Source organism: Sciurus carolinensis, chromosome 5 (assembly GCF_902686445.1).
Source record: "Sciurus carolinensis chromosome 5, mSciCar1.2, whole genome shotgun sequence".
In the NCBI taxonomy this organism is placed as follows: domain Eukaryota; kingdom Metazoa; phylum Chordata; class Mammalia; order Rodentia; family Sciuridae; genus Sciurus; species Sciurus carolinensis.
The window spans coordinates 527,797-539,991 of record NC_062217.1 but is presented as its reverse complement, the minus strand read 5'-3'; the positions used below and the strand labels follow the sequence as shown (position 1 = coordinate 539,991).

General features: G+C 61.6%; 1 protein-coding gene across 1 annotated transcript; it reads right to left on the bottom strand.

Moving 5' to 3' along the window:
• Positions 1-287: 287 nt before the first annotated feature.
• Atp4b (ATPase H+/K+ transporting subunit beta) lies at positions 288-5,491 on the bottom strand. The gene is made up of 7 exons (XM_047554494.1): positions 5,380-5,491; positions 4,204-4,332; positions 3,075-3,188; positions 2,722-2,921; positions 1,672-1,728; positions 847-948; positions 288-449 (listed from the first exon to the last, which is right to left on the bottom strand). Exons 1-7 carry the CDS (start codon positions 5,489-5,491, stop codon positions 288-290), a joined length of 876 nt encoding a protein of 291 aa, XP_047410450.1.
• Positions 5,492-12,195: the final 6,704 nt, after the last annotated feature.

Below are 12,195 nucleotides of genomic sequence, written 5' to 3'. Positions count from 1 at the left end.
GGCTTCCTCGTTCAGTGCCGTGTCGCTCTGTGCGCAGGGCTGGTTCCTGCTGAGCAAGCAACAGGCCCGTGAGAGCTGCTGTCCACGTGGGCGAGGTGCGTGGTCCCAGGCCTTGCTCCCCAGCGGGTGCCAGGAGTCTGCGCTGCGCCTGCACCTGCGGTTCCCTGGGGCACACGGTGAGCCTCGGAGGGAACAGCCACCCTGCCGTGAGAGGAGCGCCTCTCCAGCCACCCAGGGAGCAGCGTCGCGGGCGGCCTGCGGGGCAGAGGCCTGGAGCCCGCGGTGCCTCACTCCTGGAGTCTGAGTTTGAACTCCACCTTCCCCTCGTACGGGTCGTGGGGGTTGTTGAAGGTCACGTGCTCCGCGAGGACCTTGCACACGATGACGACCTCTGTGTTGGTGGGGACGTTGAGCATCTTCGCGGCCACCAGAGGGTTGCTGTAGTGGGGCTGGAGCGGAGGCCACGGTGAGATGCTCGCAAACCCACCACAGGGCAGCCCAGCCAGCAGGTGCAGGGGGCAGCCTGGGACTCAGCGCCGGGCGGTCTGGAGAGACGCCGCCTGGGCTGGCTGCAGCCAGAACCGCCTGCGGCCAGAGGGACCCTCTGAGTGGAGGGCGGAGCGGGGGAGGGGCTCTGGGTGCCGCGCCATCAGGGATTCAGGGCTGCGGTTTGCGTGGTGCGTGGGACACCCGCGTCTCAGGTCGTCTCGAGCACGCGGTTTGGGAAACGCGCCCGTGGTCAGGTCAGGCCATGGCAGCCTTTGTCTGTTTGTGGAGAACGGTCACTGCTTCCCATCTGCTTCTCTTTGGGGCCACTGCAGGCCGCGGAGCGGGGCCGACACCTACCTGAGCTTTCTTCCCGTAGTAGGGGAAGTAGTGCAGGCTGAAGGTGCCGTTGGGCGGGTAGTACGCCACCTGCAGGGGCCCTGCGTCCGGGTGGGGCCCGTCCTGCGGGGAGCGGGGCGAGTCGGGGCCAGGGCGCCTGGGCGTGGGCACGGGACGCCTGCCAGCCAGGAGCCCCAGCAGCTCCCACAGCCCTGCCTGGTGTCCAGGCAGCGGTGGGGACAGTGTCCCTGCACCCTCACCGCGCACGCCTCCTTTGTCAGGAGGGGAGTGGTCGGGGGCTTGGGCCCGTGGGAGAGTGAAGGAGGGCGCGAGGCCTGAGTCGGTCCCTGCTGGCCTCCGCCAGGCCTGAACCGCTCGAGAGGAAGCCCACACAGGGCTGCGTCCCCCACAAGGGCAGAGGGGCTTCGCCGGACCACGCCTCTGGGGGCCACCCCGGACGTGCCCTGCTGGCGTGCCGAGGCAGCCCGTGACTGTGTGTTCAAGCTCAGCAGGAAACAAGCCCTGGAAGGTGTGGGGTGGCAGTAGTTTTGGAAAACGAGGGACTTGCTGGAGAGTCAGGCCAGCTCCCTGCAGCCCCGTACTGGCCCTGATTAAATGGCCACAGCTGTGGTGATCGGGAAAACTTTTGTAAGTAATCAAATAAAGGAAGAAGGCCAAGTGGTGGAAGTCCTGGCGCACTGCGGCGGGCACCTTGAAGTCCTCGTGGAGGACCCTCCTGGACACAGCAGGAGGCCGCTCCTCCCCTGGGGCTCCCGACCCCACCCACGCCTGCTGAGAGACAGGCTGAGCTGGCAGGTCCCACGAGCCTCCTGGGACCCTACTCACCAGGAACGTGCAGTCCACTCGGGGGGCCGTGCCGTTGCTGGGCAGGAACCTGACAATCTGGAAGAAAAGGCATGCGTGCCTTGGCTGCTGGCCTGCTGCCCAGGAGCCTGTGCGGCTCACACGCACCCTCAGAGCCAGGGCCCCGGTGCCGGGTGCTGCAGTGCCCCGGGTCCTGGTCACCGAGGGGTGGCCCTCAGGTGGCCTGTCTCAGGGTGGGTGGTGTCTGCCTGTGCTGAGCGGCCCCCGCTGGCAGCCTCTGGCCCTCAGCTGGCCTCTTCCAGGCTGCCCGCGAGGCCCCCGTCTCCCCTCACCTCCCCGCGGCTCTCCAGTGCCAGCCGTCCCCCTGAGGTTCGAGCGGGACTTGCCAGTGATGGACGTGTGGCTGTCACGGTCCCCCAGGAGCCTGGTCATGGCCCTCTTGCCAGGCAGCTCTGGGGACACCCTGGACAGCTACAGGGCCCCGTGATGGGTGCAGTGCCCAGGGTGTGCTTCCTTATAGCACTGCCCAGAGTGCCAGCAGCCGGCGGGTCCCTGACCCGTGAACCTCGCCCCTTTGCCTGGCCAGTTGCTGCCCCCAGATCCCGGCCTCCACCTTGCCTCCACCTTGCCTCCCCTTGCCTCCACCTTGCCTCCACCTTGCCTCCCCTTGCCCACACCTGGTCATAGGCTGCCGTCTGCCTCTTCTCTGTTCTCACAGGGGCAGGGACTCCACGCCGCAGCCCCACCACCTCCCGCTGTGCTGGGCGGAGGGCCCCTCGGCACGCAGCCCGGGGTCCCTGATCACAGGGTAGAGGCTCCCAGCCCCCTCCCGGATCTACGTGCGCGACTGACCCCTGCCTGGCCCTGGCATCCCTCCCCTGCCCGGTGTCCTGCTCTTTGCCGTGTGTCGTGGAGGCTGAGTGGGCGGCTCAACTTGTGTTCAAGAGTCAGAGGCGATGGGTTGAGCCAGGCGGGATGGGCAGCGGGCAGACCCAGGCTGGGCGCCCTGCCTGGGGAGAGGAGGGTCCCGCCCCCTCCAGGGCCACTTCAGAGGGAGCCCTGGAGGCCCACCCTGTTCATCTTGATGATGAAGCACGGCTTCCCTTCTCCAAAGCCGAAGTGTGGGTCCGGCAGGCCCGAGCAGTTCTGCAGCATGTCCGCGGTGAACTTGCAGGAGAACTTGGTGTGGTTGGGGGCCCTGAAGCCCTCCTGGAAGAAGTACTGCTCAGAGGTGCAGTTGATGCTGTCCTGCTGGGCCGCTGCAGAGTAGCCTGCGGGGACACAGGCCTGCCAGGCGCCCGCCACAGCCCCGCACCAGCCCCCGCCCTCTGTAGCTGGCCGGGCCTTCGAGGGAGCCCGGAGACCCCAGCCGCTGAGTGATCCTTGGACAGTGTGGGACCTCAGAGAAGGGCCCTCGCGCCTACCTGCCAGGAAGCTGTGGAGGGAGTGCGTGAGGCCCGCCCAGGAGCTGCTGTCAGACACGTTGTAGCAGATCTCCAACCCTCTCTCCCCGTAGACGTCTGGCCTCAAGGTCACCCCTGGGGAGAGGGCACGTGGCTTTCCCAGGTGCTCGGGTACCCCGAGCATGGCAAGCCCAGCCCGGGAGACTGGTCAGCCTGGGCTCAGGGTCAGGGCCTCTCCTGGGGAGGAAGCTGCAGCTGGGCTTGCTCTGGAACCTCAGGGGCTCCGAGCACATGTCACCCCGGGACCCTGCCCGGGAGCCAGGGAGTAGCCAGGCTGGGCCTGATCCAGAAGCTGGGTGCCCAGCCCAGCAGGGGAGCCACGTGCGCTGTGGGAGCAGGCGGCTGATGGGACTGACCCCAGGCACACTGCTGTCACTGTCACCGCTCAGTGGCGTCTGTGACTGGCTGTCCGCGAAAATGCACACAAGAAGACCCTTCTCTGGTCTAGCCTAGTTCACAGAGGTTTTGTGTAAAAAATGAAGACTCAGTGCAGGGGAGTAGGAAGTCAGAGAGAAGCCGTCCCTGTGGCCACAGGGCTTGGGCACCTCCTCGATGGCCGCCCTTCCCTGACATGGGCCTGACGGCAGCTTGCCGCACACGCGGGGCCGCCCACACGGTCCCGTTCCCAAGGCGACTGCCAGCCCCTCTCCCTGCCATCTGACTCAGCTCTGGTTGCAGCCGCAGCGCGCTGGGCATTTGTGGGGGATGGTGTCCACCCTGCCTGCTCTGCTCCTGTCTGTGGCTGGCCTCTGGGTGTGGAAGCTGGGCGCTGCTGTTCTGTGGGTGCTGTGAGGGCAGGGCTACCCCTGCCTTGAAGTGACGCCGTCAGGTCTTCGGGGACAGGCCGACAGGCCTGTGGCGCGCCAGACACGCCCCTCTCTGGACCCTTCCTCCCTGGTCTCCGGGCCCTTGCCAGGGCCTCTTGTGTTCTCCAGAGACGTCCCACCAACATGTGGTGCTTGCGAGCACGCGAGAGCAGTTTCCTCGTCTCTGACAGACGTCTGTGGTCATGACTGAAGCTGAAGCAGAGTGGCCCTGTGATTAGGTCCTGTCCTCTTTGGGGAAGCTGAGCTGTCCCACCTGCACTTACCCGGTGACTTTAACTGGTCCTGGTAGTCGGGCGTGTACGGGTCGATGGTCTGCATCAGGACGTAGAGGCACAGGGCGAAGAGCCCAGTCATGACCACGTAGAAGGCCACGTAGTACAGGCTGATCCACACTGTGGGAGAGCAGGGTCAGGAGCAGCCTTTCCAGGGATGTCTGTCCAGCAGGGATGGCACTGCCGAGCTGCAGGGTCCCGTGGGGACCCTCCTGGCCAGCAGAGCCACAGCCGGGTTCTCGGGTCCTGAAGGGCGGGTGCTCAGGGGTTGGCTCTTCAGGGGCTCACGGACTCTGCTTGCTGAGGACCTGCCTGGTGGGGCAGCCCCGAGTAGGTCTGGGCCGCCCTGTTTTCTGTGGGGGCATTTCTATCTCCTGCAGTGGCCTGAGGGGACACCCGGGCCTTTTCTTGTTCTCCTCGCCCCGAGGAAGGGTGCAGGCCCCGCTGGTGGCCGAGGGGGGAGGGACTGTAACCAACCAGCCTGGTCCAGCAGCATCTGCCACAACTCTGGGGATCAGGGTGCCTCCGGGGTCATCTGGTGACCCTGGCTTCCTGCGAGGGTGAGACCGACACATCAGAACCCCCAGGACACGGGCCCCCTGGGGACCCAGGGAGAGTGCCTCTCAGGGAGGTGAGAAGCCAGGCTGGCGCTCGGCCTGGGCCAGGAGTCACACCAGGAGCAGGAGTGGAGGGCAGGGCTCAGTCTCCAGAGCAGGCCACCCTGGAGAGGGAGGAGGGCCCGGCCCTGAGCCCGTGCACAGGGAAGCGCCCGCAGGGACGCACGGTTCGGAAAGTGATCCCGGAGACTCCGAGGAGGGGCAGGGGGAGGGCGAGCGGGGAAGGGGCCCACAGCCCCTCCACCTGCAGGCCCCAGGTCTGGCTGAGAGGCGACCTGAAGAGGCGTGAGGAAGAGGCGGACGCCATGCCCCTCCCATGGACGCCACAGGAGTGTGCAGCTCTGTCCCTGGCTGGAGCCAGCCTGGGGCTCTGGCCCGTCTCCCCCGCCTCCCCTCGCCTCCAGCAGGAGTTCTGGATGAGAACCGCCTGTCTAGATTCCGTCCAGTGCACTGCTCCTTTCTGCAAGAATCCTGGGTCTGCCCTCGGCCCCTCGTCTCACACCACCCTGGACGGGCGTTCTGAGCAGTGTCCCCATGTGGCCCCACGTACCCCACCGGATCGGGGTGCGGCCCAGCATCTGCCCCGTGTCTGGGTTCCAGCAGTAGTGCTGGAACTCGGCCATGCGCTGGCCGCAGGACTTCTTCTCCTGCAGTGCGGCCATGTCGCCAGGTTGAGGGCGGCCGTTGTCCTGTGGGTCTTATAGTCTCCGTGCGTGGTCAGAGGCACCGGGAGGCCTTATCAGCTACGGGCTATTGGCTCTCCAAACACAGGGCCCGGTCCCTGGAGGCAGCCGTCCCCTGGCTTCCCTGTTATCATGGCCTGCCCTGTCCTGAGACACCTCGAGATGCCCTTGGCACGCGCTGCTCTGGTAGCGACGAAGGGCACACGTCTCCCTCAGCAGCAGAGGTCAGGGCGCAGGGCTGGGCACGTGGCTGCCACTCACAGGCTTGCCGCAGGGGCTGCGGGAAGGCTGCCCTGGGAGCCATGTCCTTCCATGGCCGGGTAGGACGGAGGTGCCCTGTCCTCCTCACAGGAGCTGAGGCAAAACCAGGCGGGAATAATGGGTGCTGCTCATGGAGAATCAGCAAGTGGGGTCACTTCTAATGTCATCCATGTCCACCCTGGCTGCCCTCCCATGGTCACCTCCTGGCTGCCCTCGCATGGTCACCTCCAGGCTGCCTTCGCATGGTCACCTCCTGGCTGCCCTCACATGGTCACCTCCTGGCTGCCCTTGCCATGGTCACCTTCTGGCTGCCCTCGCATGGTCACCTCCAGGCTGCCTTCGCATGGTCACCTCCTGGCTGCCCTCACATGGTCACCTCCTGGTTGCCCTGCCATGGTCACCTCCTGGCTGCCCTTGCATGGTCACCTTCAGGTTCACCACAGTCACCTCCTGGCTGCCCTTGCATGGTCACCTTCAGGTTCACCACAGTCACCTCCTGGCTGCCCTTGCATGGTCACCTCCTGGTCACCTCCTGGCTCATCATGGTCACCTCCTGGCTGCCCTCGCATGGCCTCCTCCCTCCAGGATCCCCTCATCCACGGTCACATCAGGCTCCCTGTTTATTCTCAGGTATGGCCACCCGCTCAGGGACCCAGGCAGCCAGCTGCCTTCTTTGGGAAGGAGAACGATGAAAACCAAGCAGCCACAGTTGTGTGTGTTTCTCTTTGAGGTGGTTTGGAGCGTTTCTCAGGACGCGAACCCTGAACTTCAGGTGGAATGGCGTTAATCTAGCTGGGCTCCTGTGGCTTCCTCATGAACACACGATCTGAGGCACTCTGCGTCCTGACTCTGAGTCCCAGGCAGTGCCTGCTGAAGTCCCCAGAACCCAGGTGCTGGGATCTATGCAGTTCTGCCTGGAAATGTGGAGATGCTCTGGAAGGGAAGAGAATACCCATTCTTTCTGAAGGGCTTGAGCTCAGTCTTCCTCACCTGGCCTCTGGGTTTCTGGAAGCAGGCCCTTGTGTAAATGCCACCTGTTGTCAGAGTGGCCTTCCAAACACGTCCCTTGGCAGAGGGGCTGAGACCCAAGCAGTTTCCCTGCAGTGTGTTCTGAGAGCCTGTAACGGGGCTCGGGCGACGGGGTCTATTTCCCACCCTCCTGCCTGACCCTGGCTGGCTGGCACCAGACTTGGCCTAGTGCAGAGTCAGGGCTTTGACCACCACCTGTGGTCAGTGGAGACCACACGAGGAGCCAGAAGTCCCGCCCACCCAGGTCACAGGAGGACTTGGACTTCTGCCCTTCCTGGTCATGGTGAAGCCTCCCTTCCGATGTCCTAGTGCAGTCTGAGAAAACCAGGCAGAACAGAGGAGTCAAATAATTCAAAATGTCTAGGTTTCAACCGGTAATTGCTCGTCACACTAAGAACCAGGAGGATTAAAAATGAAAGTCGACCATCTACGTGTGCGATTGTCAGGTGAAGGATGTGGGGGTCAAGGCAGGCATGCTCAAAACACTCAACGGCAACTACAAACATGCCTACGGCAAAGGAAACAGTGGACAACCCTGGCATTAAGGAAAGGAAGGAAGCTAGAGAGAACCAAGGGGAACTGCACGAACCCATCCGTGGATCCATCAGTGAGGTCAGAGCCCACGGGGCACACCACTCCCCAGCCTGAAACAAGGGCTGTCCTTGCAAAGATCAATAAGGTCGACAAACACCGTAAGAAACAAGACACTAGTCACCAGGGTCAGGAGCCAGAGGGGTGCCACCAGGCCCTGTGGCAGGAGGCAGTGGGGGTAGCGTGGAGAGGTGGACCTCTGTGGGGAGCGGCAACGGAGATTGGGGGTCTCTGATGACCTCATGGCTGTGGCATGCCCGGTGCCTGGGAACATTCCTGTGCAGGGTGCCCTGCATGAGGAGGCTGTGCAAGCGTCCTGTCAGCTCTGACCTTGATCTCAGGCACACGGCTCCTGGGAATAGAAGACTTATGCTCGACCACCCCAGTGTTTCACCAACAGCGTCTCTGGTCCCTGCCTGCCTTACAGTGACTTTAAACAATGGGCTTTCTTGAGAGTTAACATTGCACTTTGCAACTGTGGATTGCAACTTTGGAAAAGCTCCATAGATGGCCTGGTTTCTGTAACTTTCCTGAATACAAAGAATAATGGTTGCGTAGACTTTAATCTGATAACAAACCTGATAACGAGACATATATAAATAAAGATTGCTGGTGTGACTCTTTAGACCTGCATCTCCAGCAGAGAGCAGGCTGCACCTGATCCCAGCTTCATCTTCAAGGTCTGTGTTTGTGATTCTTTATTTTCCAATCCCCCTTCACCCCTCCCTGAACTGAGAGTTTGGCGTGCTGGTGGCCAAGGCCTCCTTAGGACACACCACACACCTGTCTCAGAGATGATTTCAACAGTCCTGTGACTACTGAGGAAATTAATTCATAATTTAAAATGTCAAGACAAAAAATCTCCAGTCCCAGGCTTCACTGGAGAATTCTACCAAATATTTAATGAAGAATTTATACCAATTCTTCACTTTTATCTTCTAGGAAATAGAGGACAAGAGATATTTCCCATTCCATTTTGAGACCAGTGTTAGCTGGATCCTAAACCAGATAACAGCTGGGCTGTGGACCAGCAGCCCTTGGGAACATGGGCACAAATGTTCTTTAAAATATGGGCAAGTGAATTCAACAATGTATGAAAGCGCACACTGTGACCAAGTGGGATGCGAAGTGGGTTTGTTGTAAAAAAATCAAGCCGAGTTACACACCATATTAACAGAATAAGAGAAAGACTGTGTCCATCTGTGACTCCATCCGGCATGGTGTGTGAGGGAGCCGAGTGGGCGCCGGGGAAGGAGTCCGCTCAGTCTGACTGGAGTGTCATCGCACGCTGGGGCTCATGGTGGCCCCAAGGGACGTGAGCGAGTCTGCCCAGGCGGGTCGCAGCAGTCACTCAGCCGGGCACTGAGGTTCTTGCCGGCCCAGTGCACAGGAAGAGGAAACGAGGGCTTCGGGTGGAAGGAGGGCTCACCGTCCCCCTCTGCAGGCACGGTGGCACACACCCACGTCCTGAGAGACTTGGAAGGAGACAGCAGATCAGTGAGCAGGCACGGTTGTCAGACGCGGATGACGTTCAGAGAGCAGCCGTCTTTCTAGGTGCAAGAAACACACGTGGATACTCAAATTAAAGGGCAGTGCCGTTATGACGGCTCCAACCGAAAAGGCTATCAAGATGTCAATCTAACAAGACACGCACATGACGCAGGCGCAGCCCTCTGGGTGGTGTGCGAGGAAGTGGAGGTCTCAGTAAGGAGAACAGGTCCACTGACTCAGCACAGTGGAGACTGAAGTCTCCAAACTGATAACTCTTATCAAAATCCAAGCAAGATTAGCTTGGAGATACAGATAGAAATTATTCTAAAATTTATACAGAAAACCAAAGGAACCAGAATAGTTTAATATTTTCTTCTATATTTTGAATAAAGAATTTTTGAAAATGTTTCTGACAATCAGGAAAAACTTGGGAGGACCAGGTCTGCCCCGTCTGGAGCTGGTTACAGCTTCAGTAGTCAGGAGAGGCCAGGGGAGAGGCCAGGGGAGAGGCCAGGGGAGAGGCCAGGGGAGAGGCCAGGGGAGACGCAGCTCTGGGGACGGACTCACGCAGACGTGCCCCACCGACTCCTGCAAAGGCGCAGAGGAAATTTGAGGTGTGGAAATAGCCCCTGCCAGGTGGTGTGGAGGCATCTGGACCTGCACCAGACCCTCCACTTAAGCCCAAACCTGGCCACAGGTAGCTCAGTGGGCTTCAAACCCAGGGTGACATGTCAGGAAAGACACAGGAGGGTCTTCAGGAGCCGGGCTGGGTGGAGTTAGGCTGGATGCCAAGCCCGCCCGTGAGAGGGTTGTGGTCGGCTGCAGTTCAGACAGTGCGCCGAGTTCTGTTCCGTGCAGCCACATGAGGAGACGAGGCGGGCAGCCGCCAGGAGAGGACTTGAGAACCCACATTGATAAAGGGGCGTGAGGGACGCTCCAAACTCAGTGGCAGAAAGCAGACCTTCAGTTAGAGGGGACACGCACAGAGGACCCAGCAGGGGCCCTTGGGAAATGCAGACCCAAGTCCCTGGGGCACCAGCACTGGCCAGGACTGAAGAGGAGGAGATGGGAGGGCCTCCAGCAGTGGGCCTGTGAGGCAGGGTCTGGTGGGGCAGCCCCGGGAATGGTCTGCAAGCTTCCCAGGGAGCAAAGGCAGCCCCGCCGCATGATCCAGAGTGGCTCTCGTGGACGCTCTACCCACACGGAAGCCACACAGTATCCGCAGTGGCTCTCCTTGTGGTAGTGGAACATGGGAAGCAGTGGCGGGTCCAGCAAGCTGGTTTCGAGTCCAAGGGGAGGGACCGTCGTACGCGCCGACCTGGGTGGCCTCTGAGCCATGCTGAGTGCAGAGCTGGACTGGAGGCTACTGTGAGGTCGGTGCAGACAGCGACCTTGGATGCTCAAGTGCCGCGGACTAGCGGTCCGCAGAGGTGGCCAGGAGGTGTATGGCACCGAGGCAGCACAGGGTCCTTCTGCCCTGCTGTGCCGGGGCTGGCTGTTACCCTGGGGGCTCTCTGTGGTCCCTTGCAATGCTGTGATCAGAGATGGTTTGGGGTCAAAGCACACCCCACCCTCTGGGCCATGTCTGCTAGGTCTGCGTCCCTGGGGGAGCAGATGCCTGCCTTTGCCGGCTGGGCACTTCCTGGCAGAGCCTGGATGCCCTCTCTGGGCCCCTCCAGAGCATCTTCCTCAGCCCCATATCTCACGTGGGCCATGACAGGTGTGTCCCCTGGGAGCCACCAGAGGGGGGTCTGCGCCTGCCCAGGCCCACTGAGGTGGGATGCCTCAGCAGGATCTCCAGGTGGCTCTCCTGGCTTGGGCTCCAGGGGAGGCAGCAGAGGTTGCCCCACACCAGCAGAGCCATGAGAACCACTGTCCCCTTCGACTCTGGTGACAAGAGGAGGTGAGGTGTTTGGCCCAAGGTCACCTGCAGCTAGGGGGCAGGGCTGGCCTAGCCCCGGGCGCGGGGACACCACTGCCCCGCCAGGGTGTTCTCTGAGAACTGGTGCAGGAGCACCCGGTGCCTCCCCGCACGGTGGACCGGCCACATGGTCTGCAGACCTGTCCTGGCACGGGTACTCTTCTTTCTGTACCCCTGGGTCCCTCCCCTCTGCAGGCGGGAACAACCCCTGTTCCCACCTCCTTTTCCACACCATGCTGAGCACTGTGGTATGTGCGGCCCACCTGGTGAGGCCAACCCTATGGAGATGGAGTTCCTGCCTGTTCTCCTAGGCCCAACGTGGGCATGCCCAGGTGTGTCCCTGTGTGTGTATCAAAGTGTCGCAGGGCGCCCTGTCTGAATGTCAGGTGTGCCCAGATGTGTCCCCGTGTGTATTTCCAGGTGTCCCGGCGTGTCCGTCTGAATCGCGGGTGTGCCCAGGTGTGTCCCTGTGTGTGTTTTGAGGTGTCCCGGTGTGCGTATCTGTCTGAATCGCGGGTGTGCCCAGGTGTGTCCCTGGATGTGTTTTGAGGTGTCCCGGTGTGTGTGTCCGTCTGAATCTCGGGTGTGCCCAGGTGTGTCCCTGTGTGTGTTTTGAGGTGTCCCGGTGTGCGTGTCTGTCTGAATCGCGGGTGTGCCCAGGTGTGTCCCTGTGTGTGCCCCTGGTGTTCTTCTGCCCAGTCCCTGCCTCACTTGTCCTCTTTCACCTGCCTCTCGGGCCCTGCCCAGGCAGCTCTGAGGTCCGGCTCCCTGGCCCGTGTCACCTGTGCTGTCTCTTGCAATCCTGCTCTGAGGAGAAAGTGACTTGGAGCTGGCTGCTCAGCATGGGTCCTGGCCTCTTCTATGGACACCCCTGGACAGCTGTCCTGGGGTTCTCCTCTCTAAGCTTCTATTGGCAGGTGGTTTGCTTCTCACTTGTAATTTTCTGAGCATAAATATTGAATGACTGACCAACCTTACAGAGGATCTCTCTGGGTTCCCTGTCCTTGCTGACCAGGGTTCCACAAGGACAGGCTCCTGACCCTGGGGCCTGGGTTCGTCCTTCCTGCAGGAAGTACAGGTCTCTGGCTGCAGGGCGCTGAGCTGCCGCCCCGCTGATCCGCTTTGGGGCAGCTTAGGGGATTTCCTTTTCTGAACCTGGTGGTCACCCCCAAGGTGCCCCCCTGCCCTGGGCTGGGACTTAGGTGCTGCATCAGCACTGGGCTCTCTGGGGCTTTGCGGCAGGTCCTCAGGCATCCTTGCCACTGCTGGGAGGTCTTCCTTGTCCCCAAGGGCAGGAGCAGGCCACAGGCCAAGGGCATCGGGTCAGCGCCAAGGGCTCGGCCTGGCTGATGGCGCCTCACGCCTGACGAGGGCAGGAGGCAGCGCCAGC

Bases quoted from the DNA above. Each gene is read 5' to 3' on its own strand.
- Atp4b (XM_047554494.1), bottom strand. From the start codon at position 5,491: ATGGCCGCACTGCAGGAGAAGAAGTCCTGCGGCCAGCGCATGGCCGAG. The intron at 2,922-3,074 runs GTAGGCGCGAGG...GTGTCCCCGCAG, and splicing joins CCTCCACAGCTTCCTGGCAG to GCTACTCTGCAGCGGCCCAG. The intron at 949-1,671 runs GTGAGTAGGGTC...CGCTCCCCGCAG, and splicing joins GAGTGGACTGCACGTTCCTG to GACGGGCCCCACCCGGACGC.